This window comes from Schistocerca cancellata, chromosome 12 (assembly GCF_023864275.1).
Source record: "Schistocerca cancellata isolate TAMUIC-IGC-003103 chromosome 12, iqSchCanc2.1, whole genome shotgun sequence".
In the NCBI taxonomy this organism is placed as follows: Eukaryota; Metazoa; Arthropoda; class Insecta; order Orthoptera; family Acrididae; genus Schistocerca; species Schistocerca cancellata.
In genome coordinates, this window is record NC_064637.1 from 158,402,871 (window position 1) to 158,425,513 (window position 22,643).

The 22,643-nt window shown below is 44.9% G+C and overlaps 1 protein-coding gene across 1 annotated transcript in view; it reads right to left on the bottom strand.

The window, feature by feature from the left end:
• Nucleotides 1-22,643, bottom strand: part of LOC126109757 (juvenile hormone epoxide hydrolase 1-like) — a 92,893-nt gene that overhangs the window by 46,572 nt on the left and 23,678 nt on the right. Inside the window, exon 2 of the mRNA XM_049914808.1 lies at nucleotides 3,276-3,490. Within this exon, the coding sequence (XP_049770765.1) occupies nucleotides 3,276-3,467 (192 nt within the window). The 5' untranslated portion in view covers nucleotides 3,468-3,490. The remainder of the gene's footprint in view (nucleotides 1-3,275; nucleotides 3,491-22,643) is intronic.

Here is a 22,643-nt window from a genome sequence, read left to right on the forward strand (position 1 = left end):
GCCGTTGAGCGCCGACATTTGTTGGTCGTAAGTAATTGTTTTTTTGGGTCTATTTTTCTCGAGTTGTAATTTTTTGTGTATTGAATGTGTTTTAATTTACGTATGGATGTTTAACTTTTGAATTCTTGAGGTGTTGTAGTTTTGGTTTTGTTTTTCTTAGTTGTAGGTGGTGGTTTTTTTCGTATCAATAGATATGGTTGACCTATATAGGTCAAGGGAAATGACCGATTCCAATTTTCGTAGTTTTATATCTACATATTGGTGGTTTGGTATCGTGAGCTGTGGTCAAGAGAAACGTCTGATTCCAATTTTTGTTTTTGGCGTTGGTGCTTTTGTATCGTCAGCAGCGGTTGACCTATATAGGTCAAGGAAAGTGTCAGATTCCTGTAGATTTTGTAATTGTTTTTTGTTCGTAATTGTTTTTTGTTCGTAATTGTTTTTTGTTCGTAATTGTTTTTTGTTCGTAATTGTTTTTTGTTCGTAATTGTTTTTTGTTCGTAATTGTTTTTTGTTCGTAATTGTTTTTTGTTCGTAATTGTTTTTTGTTCGTAATTGTTTTTTGTTCGTAATTTTGTGTTTTTTGCGATAGTGGAGTCTTTTTTTTACTGTTATATTTAGCTTGTCCCCTCCCAAAAACCCCCAGTTTCCCGCGGCTGCCCCGTTAGTTTGTTTGTATTCTTGGAGGGAGATGTTATTGTCTTATTTATTCGTATTTTCGTGTTTGTTGCCATGTGTATGTAGCGACATCATAGGCGCCATATTAGAGACGCCTAGAATAGCCATTTCTGCCATATTGGTGACGTCATGGATCAAAGCAGACGGGTGAAATCAAACACTTCCGTAATCCCTCCTGAATATCAGCTTGGTGCTAGTACCAGTGGTATTCACGAAATGGGACCACCAGTCTTGATGGCGATATTTATTTATTTATTTAACCTGATCAGATTAGGGCCATCAGGCCCTCTCTTACATCGGACCAGTGTTTCAAACATGCAGCATTTCACACATCAAAGTTACATCATGACAATACTTTAAATAAGAAAATTAGATTACTCTAGTGACAATATGAATACAGAGTAATGACTAAGACCTAATACAGTAAGTGCTGGCTGTATTTTTACAACAGGTGCTATACACACAAATTATGATAAAAGTAATAATAGTAACAGTAAAAACAATCAAATAATAATGATAAACATGAGAAAAATTGGCAATAGTAATGAAGATTTGTGCAGATGTACATTAATATCTTGGTGTGTAAAGTAGAAGTTTACTAGTATAGCGAGTTTTGGGGAAGGGAGACTTAAGGAGGGGGAAAGAGGAAAGGACTGAGGTGAAGTGCATTCATGTACAGAGGAAGGCATTACTGATGCTTAAGTGGATACGTAATTAACTGTTTTTTGAAGCCGGACATGTTTTTATGTTCTCTAATGTAACGAGGGAGGTTATTCCGGAGTCGGGTTCCCGCTACTGTGAAAGGCTTGGAGAAGGTGACTGAGCGATGCAGTGGAACAGAGAGGATTTTATTATGATGGGAAAGTGTGTTTCTGTCATGTTGTTCCGACATAAGCGTTAAGGACGAGGAGAAATATGAGGGACAGTGTACATTTATAAGGCAGTAGATGAGACAGAGTGTATGGAAATCTCTGCGTTTGCACACAGCCAGGACAATTTTGCATATTCTGGTGAAATGTGATCAAAAAGTCGACCGTCACGGATATATCGGACGCAGGTATTCGTGACCAGTTCCAGACGTCGCGAATTTTCCTGAGAGAGGCCTTGTAGGATAATATCGCTGTAGTCAATGATTGGCAGTATAAGCGTTTGTACTAATTTCTTCTTCAGATCGAAAGGGAAGAGTTTTTTTATATTTTTGTAGGACATGACGGTATTCTGATGCTTTTATGCACACTGCAGTTACGTGCTCTGTCCAATTTAGATTTTCATCTATTATTAGTCCCAAACTCTTTGCTGAGGGAGAGAAGTTAATATTTGTTCCATTTAGGATAAGAGATGGTACGGATTCCAGATGTTTTGGGCTAATGAGCTTACAGTGACCAACAAGTACCGCTTGGGTTTTAGATGGGTTTACTTTTAGTCCGATGTCCTGTGCCCATTTTGATAGTGCATTAAGATCAGTATTGAAATTTTCAGTAGCTTTCTTAAGATTGCTTGGTTTCGCACTTAGATAGAACTGAAGGTCATCAGCATACATATGATATTTGCAATAGGTCAGAACCGATGACACATCATTGACATACAGAGAGAAAAGTATGGGACCTAGTACTGAGCCTTGGGGAACGCCTGACACTACCTGCCGCCATTGTGATTTTATATTCCCAGACAGGACGCGTTGATGACAAGACGTCATGTATGAGCGAAATCATTGCACTGCACTTGATGAGAAATTTACACTGCTAAGTTTGGCTACTAAGATGTCGAAGTCGACAGTATCAAATGTTTGCTGAAATCTAAGAACCAAATGATAGTCGCTTCTTGTCTGTCCATGGCAAGTTTCAGGTCATCTGTCACCATTATCAGTGCGGATGTTGTGCTTCAATGTTTACAGAAACTTGATTGGTATTCGTCTAGTAGGTTGTTAATAGGTAGTTGGTGAGCTGGTCGTGGACTATATATTCTAAGGCCTTTGATAGTGCAGGATGAAGGCAGATGGGGTGGTAGTAAGAGGACGCTGTGGCGATGTCCTTTTTAGGCATTGGCTTAATTTGTCCCAGTTTCCAGGCCTCAGGGAAAACACTTGTGATTAATGAATCGTTGAAAATGTCTGTTTTAGAGGGCAGTAGGTGATCAATAATAAGTTTTACCATCTGGATAGTGATGCCATCATGTTCAGTAGATGGTGATCTAATCCGCATTATGGCTTTCTTGACAGTATTGCAAGTGACGTGCTGTAGATGGAATTTTTCTTTGCTACAGTCGTTCATCCCCATGAAGGGGATTGGTCCTTCTCTCCATATTCACCTCTCAGTGCGACGCGATACGTTTTTCCGAACGATACATTACTGACCGGTGACCTTGCTCGTACAAGTCTACATTTCCGCTGTTTGGTAAAACATCCACCTCGAATTAATTACGCAACTTTACTCTCTTCAAGTGATAAGTAAAAGTTCATGACTACCCCCTTTTAACTGGGTGTGTGACTGGGGAAAGAGAACGCCTTAAGTGCTATTTCTGTGGAAGTACGATGCGGTGACTTCCGGAACTCTACTGAAACTGGTCCCCTTGCTGCTGACCACCCGCTGCTCGCCACTTACGCTGTCCGGGACGTCGATGGAGAAAGGCCGGACGGACTGATCCAGCTCCCTGGGCTCCCCGGGCCCCCACCACGCGTCCTCCAGCTTCCGCTGGCTGAACGGCTCCTCTTCTGGAGCCGTCAGCCTCTTCCAGACGAACACCGCCAGAATGGCGGCCAGCACCAGCACCAGCACCATCTCGCAGCAGCACATGAGAGCGGGCAGCAGTCGCTCAGCTGCAACGAGCGAGAAGGCAATCCACCAGTGAGAGACAGGCATTACATCCACGTCTACATTCACACGCTGCAAGCCAACTTTCGCTGTGAGCCGTAGCGCCGTATACCGATCCTGCCTTGGAGGCGGTTAAGTGGGAGATGTGTCTCAGAGCTGGGGAGTGACAGATGGTGACGCGAGACTGGACGCGCACGTAGTTTATGTATCAGGCGATAGAGGGCAGTATTACATAGGGGACTGTAGAGAGCCTGTATACAGAGAGTGTGGCCATAGGTGATGTTGCCCGTGATTGGTTGATTAGCTTTCGCAGAAAAAATGGCGCCAAACGTATCTCGCGCTTCCTATGTTCGCCGTGCTTTTGAGTTGAATTGGAAGTAAACACGTTAGTAATTGTACAGTATTGTGTTTGACATCTGCAGTTCGTTCTGCAGACGTTCGTAAACGATGCCAGGTTGTGCTCCATTTGGTTGTTCCAATAGAGGCGAAGGTGGATTTCGCATGTTAGCATTTCCATTCAATGAAGAAAGACGAAAGCAGTGAGCAGTCGCAGTCAACAGGGCTGACATAAATTAAACAGGAGCCTTGTGGAAACCAACCAAGTACTCTTATCTATGCGAAGTAAGTCGTTTTTGCTTTTTACTACATATAAAACAACTTGCAATATACATAGTTAAATTTGAGAACAGACCTGTAAATTGGCTGTGTGAAAATTATTATAACACATTATTCTTATAAACAAAGGCATTTAACGGATGATTTCGCCATATTGTCTTGTGCTTTTGATTCGGTGAGTGTGTTCTCCACTACTCCACTACTGGCCATTCAAAAGTCCCGCCCGCAGTTTGGCAGAAAAATGGCCGCCGTATCGTCCAGTTGGCCACTCTCTCCCCATACAGACAGGCTCTCTAGGGGACTGTGATTTAGTTTCAATTGCGCCCACTAGAGTGCACTAAAGTAATAGAATGTTTTTCATAAACTGTTCTAGTATTTTCATAAAGTATTATTATGTCTTTGCGTGTATGTAAAATGTTATAAATGTGTTTTAGCAGTATGAATGATGCGTGAGTGTGGTTTAAGGTTAATATGAAGATAATTGTTTAACGAGTTATGTAATGGGATTTAGTGTGGGAAAATTTCGAAGAAGTATGGATGTGGACAAAGGGGAATTTTTGTAGAATAGTTTATGGTAAAGGGAAAGTTAATTCAGGTAAAAATAACTTAGTAAATAACTTTATGCATAGACAAAACTTCAGCATATTAGATAATTACGTCGGTAAAAAGTGCAGTCGTGAGGTTTACTATTTTGCGATTGGTTATTGATGAAAAGCACGGACTGACGCGGGAGAATGTTGATTTGCTATTGGGTGTTGAGTAAACTGACCAGTGGTAAAGCAATATTCTTCGCGCGTCTTTCTCTGCTGGTAGAGAAGGCTTAGAGTATTCTAGAGAGCAGTCGGAGCCTAGCCATGAAACAGTTCGGACGTGTGTAGTAGTGGTAGTTCCGATGGAAATGATAAGTTGCCGGATCTAGCAGTGTTTAATACATCAAAAATGTCGTAAAGTGACAGCATAAATATTCCGATGGGTGCGTAGAAATTAAGGAATTTTTTAGTGAATTTTGTGACGAGAAAAGTCATAAATTCGCGTGGCGTATTGAGCAGGTTGGTGGCTAAAAACTGTGCCTACATTAGGTACCGACAGACTTAATATTTGACGAGCATTATCAATCAAAAACAATCAGTATTTTTTGTAGCTATTACGTTTTCGGGAAATGCAACACCATAAACTTGCTAACGTGAGTGAAAGGGATTCTGAGTGACTGTGTTGAGACTAGCACGGGCTTGGCAGTGATACTTGTTCACCCAAGTTTCAGAATATATTAATTAAGGACAAAATTTCCAACCTTTCTTTTCGTGCGAAAACTTTCTCCCGAAACGTAGATTGTTGTTGTTGTTGTTGTTGTTGTTTTGGTCTTCAGTCTTGAGACTGGTTTGATGCAGCTCTCCATGCTACTTTATCCTGTGCAAGCTTCATCTCCCAGTACCTACTGCAGCCTACATCCTTCTGAATCTGCTTAGTGTATTGATCTCTTGGTCTCCCTCGACGATTTTTACCCTCCAGGCTGCCCTCTAATACCAAATTGGTGGTCCCTTGATGCCTCAGAACATGTCCTGCCAACCGATCCCTTCTTCTAGTCAAGTTGTGCCACAAATTTCTCTTCTCACAAATTCTCTTCAATACCTCCTCATTAGTTATGTGATCTACCATCTAATCTTCAGCATTCTTCTGTAGCACCACATTTCGAAAGCTTCTATTCTCTTCTTATCCAAACTATTCATCGTCCATGTTTCACTTCCATACATGGCTACACTCCATACAAATAGTTTCAGAAACGACTTACTGACACTTAAATCTATACTCTATGTTAACAAATTTCTATTCTTCAGAAACGCTTTCCTTGCCATTGCCAGTCTACATTTTATATCCTTTCTACTTCGCCCATCATCAGTTATTTTGCTCCCCAAATAGCAAAACTCCTTTACTACTTTAAGCGTCCCATTTCCTAATCTAATTCCGTCAGCATTACTCGAATTAATTCGATTACATTCCATTATCATCGTTTTGCTTGTATCCTCCTTTCAAGACACTATCCATTCCGTCCAACTGCTCTTCCAAGTCCTTTGCTGTCTCTGACAGAATTACAATGTCATCGGCAAACCTTAAAGTTTTTATTTCTTCTCCATGGATTTTTTAATTCCAACTCCGAATTTCTCTTTTGTTTCCTTCACTGCTTGCTCAATCTACAGATTGAATGACTTCGGGGATAGGCTACAACCCTGTCTCACTTCCTTCCCAACCACTGCTTGTCTTTCATGTCCCTCGACTCTTATAACTGCCATCTGGTTTCTTATACAAATTGTAAATAGCCTTTCCATTTCTCTATTTTACCCCTGCCACCTTCAGAATTTGAAAGAGAGTATTCCAGTCAACATTGTCAAAAGCTTTCTCTAAGTCTACAAATGCAAGAAAAGTAGGTTTGCCTTTCCTTAATCTAGCCTCTAAGATAAGTCGTAAGGTCAGTATTGCCTCACGTGTTCCAACATTTCTACGGAATCCAAACTGATCTTCCCCGAGGTCGGCTTCTACTAGTTTTTCCATTCGTCTGTAAAGAATTCGCGTTAGTATTTTGCAGCTGTGGCTTATTAAACTGATTGTTCGGTAATTCTCACATCTGTCAACACCTGCTTTCTTTGGGATTGGAATTATTATATTCTTCTTGAAGTCTGAGGGTATTTCGCCTGTTTCATACATCTTGCTCACCAGATGGTAGAGTTTAGTCAGGACTGGCTCTCCCAAGGCTGTCAGTAGTTCTAATGGAATGTTGTCTACTCCCGGGGCCTTGTTTCGACTTGGGTCTTTCAGTGCTCTGTCAAACTCTTCACGCAGTATCATATCTCCCATTTCATCTTCATCTACATCCTCTTCCATTTCCGTAATATTGCCCTCAAGAAACGTAGATTAGTGATTTTAATTGCAGCCTGGTTCACGTCGAAGTACAGTAGGTTTCGCTCGGCTTCCCTACTGATGATCTGCTGAGACAGTGTTCACAGGTAGGTGTAGGTTCGTCGTAAAGGGACGGAAGGAACCGTTCCGCCGCAGCTGTCCTGTGGAGGGTACTCTGTGTGTCAGTGTCATTGCAACCTATCCTGTTCCAGACGCGAAAGGCACGCTATAACAATGATGGTTGCTAAGCCTCTGAAGAATTCGAGCCCCGATGTTACCTTCATGGTCTTTACGCGAGATAAAAGGTATCGGAAGCTATGTGTCGGTTCATTCTCCTAGGAACGTATGCTCTCGGAACTTTTAACACTAAACCACACCGTGATGCAGAACTCCTCTCTTGCTGCGTCTGCCACTTGGCAGAGCACCTCCGTCACGCTTTTCGCGCTTGCTAAATGACCCTGTAACGAGACGTGCTGCTCTTCTTTGGATGGTCCCTATTTCTTCTATCAGTTCTATCTTCTCTTGTGTTCCTCCGAGACGACTTACAAGAACACACACAGACGAACAGCATTATTATAAAAAACAATTATTATAAAAATAAAAATGTTATCAGTGCGGCAGAAACAAAATGGTAATGTGTTCTGATGCCATTCCCGAGCATATTCATATGTCTGTATAAATGCACTAATACTGAAGAGCCAAAGAAACTGGTACACCTGCCCAATGTCGTATACGGCCCCTGCGACCACGCAGAAGTGCCGCAACACGACGTTGCATGGACTCTACTAATGTCTGAAGTACTGCTGCTGGGGACTTACACCATGAATCCTGCAGAGCTGGTCCGTAAATCCCTAAGAGTACGAGGTGGGTGGAGATCTCTTCTGAACAGCGCGTTGCAAGGCATCCCAGATATGCTCAGTAACGTTCATGTCTGGGGAGTTTGGTGGCCATCGGCGGAAGTGTTTAAGCTCAGAGCAGTTTCCTGGAGCCGCTCTGTAGCAATTCTGCACGTTACGGGAGGGGGGGGGGGGGGGCGCATTGTCCTGCTGGAATTGTCCGTCGGAATGCACAATGGACATGAATGGATGCAGGTGATCAGACAGGATGCTTACGTACGTGTCACCTGTCACAGTCGTATCTAGATGTATCGGAGGTTCCATATCACTCCAACTGCACACGCCCAACATCATTGCAGAGCCTCTACTAGCTTGAACAGTCCCTGGGGACACACGGGCCCATGGATTCACGAGACTGTCTCCATACCCATACACGTCCATCCGCTCGATACAATTTGAAACGAGACACGACCGACCACGCTACATGCTTCCACTCATCAACAGTCCAGTGTCGTTGTTGACGGGCCCAGGCGAGGCGTAAATCTTTATGTCGCGCAGTCATCAAGGATACACGAGTGGGCCTCCTCCTCCAAAAGTCCATATCGATGATGATGTTCAGTTGAATGGTTCACACGCTGACACCTGTTGATGGCCCAGCATTGAAATCTGCAGCAATTTGCGGAATCGTTACACTTCTGTCACGATGAACGATTCTCTTCAGTCGTTGTTCGTTCCATTCTTGCAGGGTTTATTTTCCGGCGACAGCTATGTCAGAGATTTGATGTTTTACTGGATTCTTGATATTTACGGTACATTTTTCCAAAGAATATGAAACGTCCCCTTTGAAAAATTTTACATGACAGTGCTTAAACTGACACACAATATTTTTAGCGCAATGCAATCTGACTTTCAAAAATCCCTACAAAAGAATGGCCCTGACTAACATTAACCTATACGTTTCACAAATCACTTATCTCACAAAAATCTTGGTTACTCGAACTACTGCAATACAACGAGCGCCACTACTGCCAGCTAAATAAAAGATTCAAACTATGGAAGGCACTAACTACTGATAGGCATAGTCAGCAAATGAAAGATTTTAATAGAGAACAAACAATGTATTTATCTTAAGTCATCAAAAGTCATAATATATATAGCAGGTCATGACATCCAGTCTTACAAATTTCAAAACTCCGCCATATCTCTCCCCACATCCACCACTGCTGGCGGCTCACCTCCAACTGCGCAACGCTACGCGCTGTTCACATCCAGCTGCCCAACACTACAATGGCAGACAACAATGCAAACTAGCCACAGACTGCACACAGCACAGCCAGTGATTTTTCATACAAAGCGCTACGTGGCGTCACCAATAAGAAAACCTAAACAGCCTACTTACAAATATTCCGCACTGGTTGTATGATTGATTTTCATTAAATCTGCGACCGGTTTCGGACCACTTATCGGTGCATCCTCAGGCAATCTGTACAACAATAATATAATAATAGCTCATATAAACTATTCGATCCCTCAATTTATACGCGCTCTTATTATATTATTTTTTGTACAGATTGCCTGAGGATGCACCGATAAGTGGTGCGAAACCAGTCGCAGGTTTTATAAAAATCATTCATACAGCCAGTGCGGAATTTTCTTTGGAAAAATGTCGAAGTTTGGCTGTGGTTGCCAGCCCTACAAAACAACATTTACGGTACTCACGTGAAATAGTCGTACGGGAAAATCCCCGCTTCATCGCTACCTCGGAGATGCTGTGTCCCATCGCTCTTGCGCGACTATAATACCACGTGCAAACTCACTTAAATCTTAATAACCTGTCATCGTAGCAGCAGTAATCGATTTACAACTGCGTTGCGTTGCCGACCGCAGCGCCGTATTCTGCCTGTTTACATATCTCTGTATTTGAATACGCATGCCTATACCAGTTTCTTTGGCGCTTCAGTGTATATTCATGGGTATAAAGGGTGTTCCTTTTAACTGAAGACATTGAAATATCTCGAAAACTACACACTGAATCACAAAAAGTTATAATTCCGATTCGTTTGTCTCGAGACCTCCACCCTGTGCGTGGGTGACGGGCAACTTTGAAATCTTCAATGGGAACTCTCGTTCTTTATTGTAATATACGATTCTACATCAAAATCTACATAAGTTTTGTACTGAGTCATTTTCTTCGTTTCACCCCAGATGGCGCTGTAATCGGAGGAATAGAAAGGCGTACACAATCATTATTTACAATATACGTGCTGTGAGAGTAGGACAGGCCTGTATTTCATAACTTCTAATTTAAAACCTCATTTGCAACGTTGTATTCCTGTGACATATCGAAGACTATGGTAAGGAAAGACCTTGCAGTAGAAGAGACCTTTCATAGTATCGAAGATGAACAAGTGCTTACACCACTTCAGGTTTTCTTTAGCCCATTTTACTAGACGTTTTTTACTTATTTCTGTACAAGGAAATTACCCCTAAAGTTTGTCGGTGTTTTTTTTTGACACCATATATATTTATATATTCTTCTTCTTAACTATTACTTGCTGATTACTATTAACAATATTATTATTTTTATTATACCAACACTATTCTGATTATTAGTATTATTGTTCCTTCTTTTATAGTGTGAAATACGTCTGTAGTCAATCAAAACACACAACAGCTTCAAAAAATGTTAAAACATTACGTATTACACACACACACACACACACACACACACACACACACACACACACACACAGAGAGAGAGAGAGAGAGAGAGAGAGAGAGAGAGAGAGAGAGAGAGAGAGAGAGAGAGAACACGTCTGACGGAAGCAATAAGTAAATACATACTGATATTCTCTGGTACTGACCGCATACTGACAATCAGTATTCAAGCATCGGTCGAACGACGGTTGAGTAAGCTACCTCCTATGTGGTTGCCTCACACTTTTTGAGGATTCTTGCAATAAATTTTAGTTTGGCACCTGCCTTACCTGCGATTAGTTTTATCTGGCCATTCCAGTTCAGTTTTCTCCTTACGCGGACGTCACTGTTTCCAGTGTTCTGGAATCACGCAATCATGAAGTAACGGGCGTGTCCGCCCATTTCCGCGTAACACGTTGCATTTGTTCATGCTAAGACTGGACTGCGAATCCTTGGAGCAAGCGTCGAACCTGCACAGGTTGGCCTGCATTTCGCAACAGTTTCCTAGCGTTGCGACTAGTCTGTGTTTTTGGTCTCCAGGAATGTCATAATACGCGAGCATTAAACGTTTTCTAAAATCGTATACCAGACTGAGTCGAGCGATACAGCCCTATAGTGTTGTGCATCTGTGCAACAGGTATGATCTTCACATTTTTCCACCTGCTGGAAATGCTTCGATCCTCCAGCTACCTATGCTGCTAGAAGAGCAGCAAGCTCTTTTGCTTATTGTATGCAGAACATAATAGATTTCAATACGTCGCGTGTTCCGGCTCTCAAATACTGAATAAAAGGCCTTTTTTTTTAAATGGTTAACACCAAAGCTGCTGTGTATTTGCTGCTTTATTAGTTAAGGGCTTTACTTATTTTAAGGTTGCACTTGCTGTGAGTGTATGTCTCGAATGCGGACAATAAAGGCATTGGGGTAATATCGTTCGTATGGTAAACACTTACGTACAGCATTTTGTACTTATTGTCCACATACGATACATATACTCATTAGAAATTTTTTTTCTTTGCAGTAGGTGGCTTGTGAAAACAGCAAACCTCGAAATTAGTCAGCCAGCAAATAAACAGCAGCATAGGTTTTCAACCTCTAAAAATGCATTTACTTCAGTCTATGAAGAGTGTTATTCGTATTCCCACCGCGCCAACTTTTCTCTGCTGAGAGATTTTAGTTGATTTCGTACCCCGCTGTAACCTGTTTCGATATCTGTCATGTTCGCGTTCGTGCGACGACTACGAGGAGAAACCACAATCTGATCTTCTCTGGCGAAACAAGTTTTTTAATAAATAAATTTTGAAACGGCAAAAGCTGGATGAGTTCTGTAAGCTCAGTAATCGTGTCCTCGGAGTCATTCGCGGAGGCGAGCGTGAATAAAGTCTTCCGGCTTTACAAGTCGAGTCACTTCACATGAAACGCTCGAGATTTCAATAGGTGGCCAGCCCTGGCAGTCGGTACTTCATTACTCATGACGACGGCGGCGGTAACAGATATCGAAAAGTCGAGTGTTTTATTCGAAGCGACACGCCTTTTAAACAGATTTATTTCGTGATATTCGTCCTACCGTGGGAAGAAAGTGAAATTCGTGACTAAATTTTTTTGTGTTGCTTTCGAAACATCATCCAGTAATCGTATCCTCGTCAACCACTTTCCACGTGATATAACACGTGCGATTGATAATTGTCTGATTTCTTTTGTTCATTTGTAGATTTTTAGTAGCGTTGCCAGATTTTCTGAGATCACACGGGATGACAATTATTGAACTACATGAAAAAAACGTAAATTAACTACAAACTACGGCGTGGACACACTTCATTCAACATGTCGTTGCAGATATTCGGATTTAGGTGATGGCACTTCGATATGCCTGCCATCATTGGCGACGATGTGAGGCAGACGAATAACGAAATTCTACATGACGCGCTGAAGTATCGGAATATCGATGCAGTCGATGACCCAAAGAATGGTTGTTTTCAGCTTAGCAATGGTTTTGGGTTACTGCTGTACACCTTGTCTTTAATATACATCCATAGAAAGAAATCGCATGTGAGTTTTCATGCTTTCCCGACTGATCTGTTACAAATACGCTTCTCGGGTTTGCCGCCGGATCGTACTGTGTAACTCACACAATATTTCGCCGATGCAATTGCTCAACATCATCAGGTGGTGGTAACTGCTGCTCTAACTGCAGCAAGAGTCCGACGAAATATTGTGCGAGTTACACAATACGATCCGGCGACAAACCCGAGAAGCGTATTTGTAGGAATTGCATGTGTTCAGATCCGTAGAATATGCCGGCCAATCGAAGCCCATGCCAGTGGCCTCTGGGTACCCCAGAGCCAGAATGCGGTTCCCAAAGTGCTCCTCCGGGACATCAGACACTCTCCCGCTCCGATAAGGCCGAGCTCCGTCTTGCACGAACCACGTGTTGTCGAAATCAGGATCACTTCGCATAATGGGGGTGACATCATCTTCCAAAAACCTTCACATATCGTTCGGTAGTGACTGCGCCATCAAGGAATATCGCACAGAATATTGTGTGTCTGGACACTGCAGACCACACAGTCACCCGTTGAGGGTGACAAGACTTCGTCGCTAAACCAAGCCATACAATTCCCATCATGCCCCGCGGCCAACCATGCAGTTAGAACGCCCTAAATTTCATTGTCAACTTGTATGCGGTGTGGGTCTCGGCTTCGCCTTCGACGACGCCAACCCGCAGCGCACCTATGCTTAGCGGGTTGTCGTCCGCTCAAGGCCTGTGTTGTTGGTTCCCGCGGTATCCGACAAAGCCTGCAGAGGGCGCAGCAGCTGGGGTCGCTCCAGACACGAACCTCTCGCTGCACCCGCCGCAGCTTCGACAGCCGATAGGAAAGTTGTAATTTTCCGCCGCGCTAGTTATTCTGCCTGCACGGAGCCGGCAAAAGCCAGTTCCGTCTTCGCTGACCAGCAACTGATGTACCGTCAGCATTCGGACACTGCCTCGGATCGGACGTCGCCTTCACCACTTGGACAACTGCGCTCCGGCTATCTGTGCTCCTAGTGGATAAGTCGTACTGCTCGTGAGATGTTGTTGTTGTTGTGGTCTTCAGTTCAAAGGCTGATTTGATGCAGCTCTCCATGCTAATCTATCCTGTGCAAGCCTCTTCATCTCCGAGTAACTACTGCATCCTACATCCTTCTGAATCTGCTTGCTGTATTAATCTCTTGTTCACCCTCTACAATTTTTACCTCCCACGCTTCCCTCCAGTACTAGATTGGTATCTTCCCCTTTGTCGTTCTCACTTTTCTGAGATGTCGCTATCTGAATGGACCACATTTGAAACAAGAGACTAATGACCTTGCTGTTTGGTCCCTTTAACCCCAATCAACCAACCAACCAACCAACTAGATTGGTGCTCCCTTGGTCTCAGAATGTGTTCTACCACCGAATCCCTTCTTCTAGTCAGTTTGTGCCACAAATTTCTTTTCTCCACAATTCTATTCATTACCTCCTCATTAGGTACACGATCTACTCACCTAATATTCAGCACTCTTCTGTAGCACCACATTGCAAAAGCTTCTATTCTCTTCTTGCCTAAACTGTTTATCGTCCATGTTTCACATCCATACAAGGCCATGCTGCATACAAATACCTTAAGAAAAGACTTCCTGACACTTGAATCTGCACTCCATGTTAACAAATTTCTCTTCTTCAGAAACACTTCCCTTGCCGTAGCCAGTCTACATTTTATATCCTCTCTACTTCGGCCATCATCAGTTGTTTTGCTGCCCAAGTACCGAAACTCATTTACTACTGTAAGTGTCTCATGTCCTATTCTAATGTCCTCAGCATCACCTGATTTAATACGACTACATTCAGTTATCCTCGTTTCGCTTTTGTTGATGTTCATCTTATGTGATACTGCTCAATCCGTTCCACTGCTCTTGCAAGCCTTTTGCTGCCTCCGACAGAATTACAGTGTCATCGGCAAACGTCAAACTTTTCATTTCTTCTCCATTGACTTCAATTCTTACTCCAAATTTTTCTTTTGTTTCCTTTGCTGCTCCCTCAATACGCAGATTGAGTAACGTCAGCGATACGCTACGACCCTGTCAGCTCCTCAACCACTGCTTCCCTTTTGTGCCTCTCGACTCTTACCATTTAACCGTGGAGTAGAGCTGCATGCCTCGGGAAAAAGTACGGCTGAGTCCCCCCCTCCTCTCAGCCGTTCGCAGTACCAGCACAGCAAGGCCGTTTGGGTTAGTGTTACAAGGCCAGATAAGTCAATTATCCAGACCGTTGCCCCTGCAACTATTGGAAAGGCTGCTGCCCCTCTTCGGGAACCAACGATACCCCTCCATTGTGGTTGCATGTACGGTACGGCTATCTGTATCGCTGAGACACGCAAGCTTCCCACAAACGACAAAGTCCACTTTGCATTTGTCAAGATAGCGTAATCTACACTCTCAAGAATCTATTTTCGTTTCGATAAAGGACAATTGTTTGTGACGAACTTTTCCTTCACATTCACATTTTGTCGTACGTAAAATCTATGAACGCTACAAATAATTCAACACCTTGGCTTACTGAAAGTACGAGTAATGTAACGGATGGTGACAAACAGTAGGCCAAAATTCTAAATCTAGCTTTCAAAACCTCGTTTTGGTAGAGGACTGCAGCACCATTTCCCCTTTCAATTATCGAACAAACGCCTTAGACGCCAGGAAGGCATCTGGCCCAGACGGTATCCGCGTAAGGTTTTGTGTTGACTGGGCTACAAATATAGCACCATTATTTTACATCACCTGTCAGAGATCATTGGATCAGCGGAAACTTCCACTGGACTCTAAGAAGGCGCAGGTCATAGCAAGCTATAAAAAGGGGGAGAAAATCGGATGCACTTAATTACCGGCCAATTTCACTGACATCGATTTGTTGTAGAATTATGGAACATACTTTGTGTTGAGACATAATAACCTTTCTAGACTGTGAGAAGCTCATCTGCAGAAACTACCACGGATTTCGGAAACAGCGGTCATGCGAGACACAGGTGGCCCTCTTTGTGTACGATATACAACAGGCTCTAGATACCGACTCCCAGGTTGATGCCATATTTCTCGACTTTCGGAAGGCGTTCGACTCAGTTCCGCACTGTCGCTTGCTCCAAAAAGGTCTATCCCATGACATATGCGTTTGGATAGAAAGTTTTCTAACAGACAGAGAGCAGTATGTCACTCTGAACGGGGTGACTTCAACAGAAACAAAAGTAACTTAAGGTATGTCCCAGGGCAGCGTTATAGGTTCTCTGCTTTTTGTGATTTACATAAACGATATGGTTGATGGTACTGACAGCGGCATTAGACTGTTTGCTGATGACGCTTTAGTCTACAGGAAAGTAGTATCACACGAAAGTAGTGATCAAATCAATGAGGATTAGCAGAAAATAAATGCGTGGTGTAATGGCGGACAGTTATCTCTCAATATTAGTAAGTGTAACCTGCTGCGTATAACAAGGCGAAAATTCCCATTAATGTACGAGTACAAAATAAATGCCCAGTCTTTGGAAGCGGTAACATCCGTCAAGTATCTGGGTGTGACTATTCGACATGATCTCAAATGGTTCAAATGGCTCTGAGCACTATGGGACTCAACTGCTGTGGTCATAAGTCCTCTAGAACTTAGAACTACTTAAACCTAACTAACCTAAGGACAGCACACAACACCCAGCCATCACGAGGCAGAGAAAATCCCTGACCCCGCCGGGAATCGAACCCGGGAACCCGGGCGTGGGAAGCGAGAACGCTACCGCACGACCACGAGATGCGGGCGACATGATCTCAAATGGAACAATCAGATTACACAAGTAACGGGTAAGGCGAACTCTAGATTGCGGTTTATTGGTAGAATACTGAAGCGATGCAGTCCTTCAACAAAGAAAATTGCTTACAATACTTTGGTTCGTCCAGTCTTGGAGTATTGTTTGTCTGTGTGAGACGCTTACCAATTGGGTCCGATTCAAGAGATTCAGTAGGTCCAAAGAAGAGCGCAAGATTCGTGACTGGTACATTCAGGCATCGCGAGAGCGTTACGAATCTCATAGAATGTTTGAAGTGGGACACACTTGCAGATAGACGACGCGCTAAACGGAAGTGGCTGCTTACTAAATTCCAAAATCCGATCTTAGCCGAGGATGTAGAGTATATATTATTACCACCAATTTTCAAATCGCGCAATGATCACCATTCAAAGATAAGGGAAATTAGAGCTCGTACTGAGGCGTTCAGACAATCGTTTTTCCTTAGGGCGATTCTCGAGTGGAACAGAGGGGGGGAATATGACTTTAGCGCGAATTGTGCCCTCCGTCACACACCGCTTGGTGGGTAGCTGAGTGTATTTGTAGATGTAGAATAACAGTTTTGGAGAATGTTTATTTTTTCTTATTGTATTGCATCAGAAACAGCAGACTGGCTGTTTTTGAGGTTTACTTGCTCAAATAAACAAAGTTTAATTACATCCATTTGTGGTCTTGTTGAAGTATTAAGAGTAAGGAATGCTTTAACATGAACAATTAAAAAACGTGAGAATAAGGCTGCAGTATGCTTGAGAGACGGTGACCGTGCTGGGAGGCACGACTAAGAAGGGGAGGGAGCTCCCCATCCCACCCCCCCCCCCCCCCCTCAGAGTTAGTGGTAGGATGGCCAATGGATGGTCCGTAGAAAACTGAACACAAGTCAAGCAAGAGGACTTGAACGTGGTGTACTGAACTGTGAAGAAATGTAAACAGTAACGGCATCGTATTTATGCGGTCACGGTGTTGGACTCTGAAGTGTGAGAACCGTGTTCAAATCTCTGTCGTGCCCAATGGTTTTTACCACAAATTTATGAACTGTCCGTCCGATCACTGACGTGTCTGTTCGCTGCGTTCAAATCCGCGTCTGTGACTCGGTGTGACGTCCGGCTGCAACGCTGGGGTGTAAGGAAGGTGCCTCCAGACGCATATACACCCTGTTCGTTCCACACAAGTAGCACGTGTTATGATTCTTCGTTGTAACATACTTCACAGCCGCGTATTTTTTGTTTTCATTTCTTTGAAACGTGTATGCGGCATCTCGCCTGTTCTCACTATTCATCACATTTACGACGGTAATATATTCTTACCACGTGACTCACTTTCTATAACCAATGTACAGTATGATATCTGCCAAGGCTACAGAAGGTGAACAGATACGCCATTGACCGGATGGGAAGTTCATAATTTTGTGAAAAAAGAATTAGGAACGACAGAGGTTTGAACACTGATCTATCAGTTTGCACCATGGCCAAGCAATCACGACACCGTCATCCTTCAACTTCACTCAGTGTTGTACATCTTCAGCTTGGACAGTTCAGTGTTTCTACTTTGCTTCCATTTTGACAGTTCAGTACACCTTCTTCCCGTCTTCATGCTTGATCTTCCAGTTTTTCACGGGCTACCCGCGGGGTCATTGTACCACTAAACCTGAGAGGGGTGCGATGGGGAGTTTCCATTGTAAGGCTGCGTCTTTGACAGTGCTACCAATTGACTACGTACACTGGGGCCATAAAAATTGCTACTCCAAAAAAGATAGAAAATTTTTTATGCTTATCAGCACAGAAAACAAATGATTTGTAGTTGATTTGGGGGTCTACAGGGTGCGAAATTCAACAGGGAGATCTGCCATTTTTGGGCAGTAAAAGCACTGTCTCACCAGGTTGAGCATCGAGTGGAACTGAGCTTAAATGAGCTATAATTCGTCAGTCGCAGTGTCTGGGGAATGGTATCGGGCCAGTGTCTCATCAAACCGTGACGAGACGTTTCCAGAGCTGGGGAAGAGTTGGTCAGGCCAACAGTCCAATAATCTCTGCATCGAGGTTCGAGTCCTCCTTCGGGCATGTGTGTGTGTGTGTGTGTGTGTGTGTGTGTGTGTGTGTGTGTGTGTTTGTCCTTAGGATAATATACATTAAGTAGTGTGTAAGCTCAGGGACTGATGACCTTAGCAGTTAAGTCCCATAAGATTTCACACACATTTGAACTTTTTTTTTCTGCATCGAGGGAGTTCAGGGCAGCACGGGCAACATGCGGTCTCTCGTTATCTTGTTTAAAGTTGCAGTCATAGAGTCCTCGAACATAGGGCACAACCTCCAGCATCGTTCATTCCGAAGACTGGTTTGCTGCAGTTCTCTAAGCTAGTTTATGCTGTGCAACCACTACAATCTCGGCATAACTACAGCACACGAAAAACCTTTCGAACCTGCTTACTGTTTTCAAGTCTTGGCTTGCCTTTACAACTGTTAACCCTTGTCAGTTCTTTCCAGAATGAAATTTTCATTCTGCAGCGGAGTGTGCTGATGTGAAACTTCCTGGCAGATGAAACCTGTGTGCCGGACCGAGACTCGAACTCGAGGCCCTTGCCTTTTGTCTACCGACTCAGCTACCCAAACGCGACTCACGACCTGGCCTCACAGTCTTACTTCTGCCAGTACCTCGCTTCCTACTTTCCAAACTTCACAGATGCTCTCCTGCTTGCCTTGCGAAGTTTCGTGTAAGCGCAAACTTTGCTACAGAGTGAAAATTTCATTCTGCAAACCTACCCCAGGCTGTGGCTAAGCCACATCTCCAGAGCATCCTTTCTTTTAAGAGTGTCTGCTTTGCAAGTGAGGTCTGAAAGATAGGAGACGAGATACTGCTGGAAGTAAAGCCGTGGGACGGATCCTAGGTAGCTGAGTCGGTAGAACACTTGCCTGCGAAAGGTAAGTCCCGAGTTCGAGACTCCGTCCAGCAGACAGATTTGATCTGCCAGGAAGTTTCGTATTCACGATTCCTTGATGCCTCTCCAAGTGTTTTTTTATCAGCCGATCCCTTCTGTTAGTGGAACGATGCGACGAAACCTGCGAGGATGGCAAGGAAGAGACGTTTCAGTACTTCCGGGAATCGAGGTCGGATCTGTAGTTAACGGGTACTTTGTCCGTACTGATAGTGGTAAGTGTTTTTCCTTGTGCCCGTGTTGCACCAGATTTGCAAGTCACGGGCTGTACGACTCACGCCGATAAGTGTTCAGCCGAGCTGAGAGCTGAGATGCGGACTCGAGATACGGCGCTGCCGCGTCCGCCGATATCTCGCCTCTGCACGGTACAGCGGCCGGGGCGCGCACAGCTTCTGATGCAATCTCTGCCGCCAGCGGACGGCAGTCGTACATCTACACCTTCACGGATACTCCGTAATTCACGCTTAATTTCTTGGCACAAGTATCATACAAACAGGTTCAGACTATTTCCGATCGTTCCAATCTCGAAACGCATGTGCGAAAAATCCGATTCCTCGTACTTCATTACTAAGCCCATTTCCCCCAGTGTAGCTAGATGAAGACCAACGGGCAGATTTCAAATTCCCATATTTCCAGAATGCGTCTGAACCAGTTCTCCACTGCAGGCTATTAAAGAAGATACGAGCTTATGGAGAAGTTCACAGCTATGTTAGTGGGTCGAAGACTTCTAAACATAAAAGACTCGTTATGTTGTCTCCGAGACGAGTGCTCATCAGAGACGAGGCTATCGTCAGAAGTGTCCCAGGGAAGAGAGATAGGACTCCTATTTCTCTCTCATACACTCCTGGAAATTGAAATAAGAACACCGTGAATTCATTGTCCCAGGAAGGGGAAACTTTATTGACACATTCCTGGGGTCAGATACATCACATGATCACACTGACAGAACCACAGGCACATAGACACAGGCAACAGAGCATGCACAATGTCGGCACTAGTACAGTGTATATCCACCTTTCGCAGCAATGCAGGCTGCTATTCTCCCATGGAGACGGTAGTAGAGATGCTGGATGTAGTCCTGTGGAACGGCTTGCCATGCCATTTCCACCTGGCGCCTCAGTTGGACCAGCGTTCGTGCTGGACGTGCAGACGACGCTTCATCCAGTCCCAAACATGCTCAATGGGGGACAGATCCGGAGATCTTGCTGGCCAGGGTAGTTGACTTACACCTTCTAGAGCACGTTGGGTGGCACGGGATACATGCGGACGTGCATTGTCCTGTTGGAACAGCAAGTTCCCTTGCCGGTCTAGGAATGGTAGAACGATGGGTTCGATGACGGTTTGGATGTACCGTGCACTATTCAGTGTCCCCTCGACGATCACCAGTGGTGTACGGCCAGTGTAGGAGATCGCTCCCCACACCATGATGCCGGGTTTTGGCCCTGTGTGCCTCGGTCGTATGCAGTCCTGATTGTGGCGCTCACCTGCACGGCGCCAAACACGCATACGACCATCATTGGCACCGAGGCAGAAGCGACTCTCATCGCTGAAGACGACACGTCTCCATTCGTCCCTCCATTCACGCCTGTCGCGACACCACTGGAGGCGGGCTGCACGATGTTGGGGCGTGAGCGGAAGACGGCTTAACGGTGTGCGGGACCGTAGCCCAGCTTCATGAAGACGGTTGCGAATGGTCCTCGCCGATACCCCAGGAGCAACAGTGTCCCTAATTTGCTGGGAAGTGGCGGTGCGGTCCCCTACGGCACTGCGTAGGATCCTACGGTCTTGGCGTGCATCCGTGCGTCGCTGCGGTCCGGTCCCAGGTCGACGGGCACGTGCACCTTCCGCCGACCACTGGCGACAACATCGATGTACTGTGGAGACCTCACCTCCCACGTGTTGAGCAATTCGGCGGTACGTCCACCCGGCCTCCCGCATGCCCACTATACGCCCTCGCTCAAAGTCCGTCAACTGCACATACGGTTCACGTCCACGCTGTCGCGGCATGCTACCAGTGTTAAAGACTGCGATGGAGCTCCGTATGCCACGGCAAACTGGCTGACACTGACGGCGGCGGTGCACAAATGGTACGCAGCTAGCGCCATTCGACGGCCAACACCGCGGTTCCTGGTGTGTCCGCTGTGCCGTGCGTGTGATCATTGCTTGTACAGCCCTCTCGCAGTGTCCGGAGCAAGTATGGTGGGTCTGACACACCGGTGTCAATGTGTTCTTTTTTCCATTTCCAGGAGTGTATATATACATATATCGTAAAAGGTTTTCGTCACCCCAGGTCGCAGAATTCCTGAAAACAGACGTAGATTGTGGATATTGTATCACAGGCTGTTTAGAGATGTCACTAAACCCACCCAAAGATGTAAACAACCACGTATGAGCAGCTCCTATTACACGGATGGGGTGCGACAGCCGATTAGTTCCAGTCATTCCACCAGGATGGAGGTACACGGCTCAACTGTCTGTAGTTCAACCATACCTAGACGGTCAATACCGCAGTTCGATCGCGTCCGCATTGTTACTTTGTGCGAGGAACGGCTCTCAACAAGGGAAGCGTGCAGGCGTCTCTGAGTGAACCTACGTGATGTTATTCGGACATGGCGGCGAGACAGAGAGACGCGAACTGTAGATCACATGCCTCGCTCAGGCCGCCCAAGGGCAGCGAAGCTACCATGTCGAATAATGCTTTTCGTGCAGCCACAGGACGTCTTGTTAACTCTGAAACTGTGCGCAATAGGCTGCATGATGGACAACTTCATTCCCGACGTCCAATGCGAGGTCCATTTTTGCAACCACGACACCATGCAGCGCGGTACAGATGGCCCAACAACATGCCGAATGGACCGCTCAAAATTGGCATCACGTTCTCTTTACCGGTGAGTGTCGCATATGCCCTCAACCAGACAATCGTCGGAGACTTGTCTGGAAGCGACCCGGTCAGGCTGAACGCCTTAGACACACTGTCCAGCGAGTGCAGCAAGGAGGAGGTTCCCTGCTGTTTTGGGGTGGCATTATGCGGGGCTGGCGTACGTCGCTGGTGGTCACGGAAGGCACCGTAACGGCTGTACGATACGTCAGTGCCATTCTCTGACCGATAGTGCAACCATATCAGCAGCATATTGGCGAGGCATTCGTCTTCATGGACGACAACTCGCGCCCCCATCGTGCACATTTTGTCAATGACTTCCTTCAGAGTAGGGACATCGCTCGAGTAGAGTGGGTAGCATGTTCTCGAGACACGAATCCTATCGAACATGCCTGGGGTAGACTTAAAAGGACTGTTTATGGACGACGTGACCCACCAACTACTCTAAGGCATCTACGCCGAATCGCCGTTGA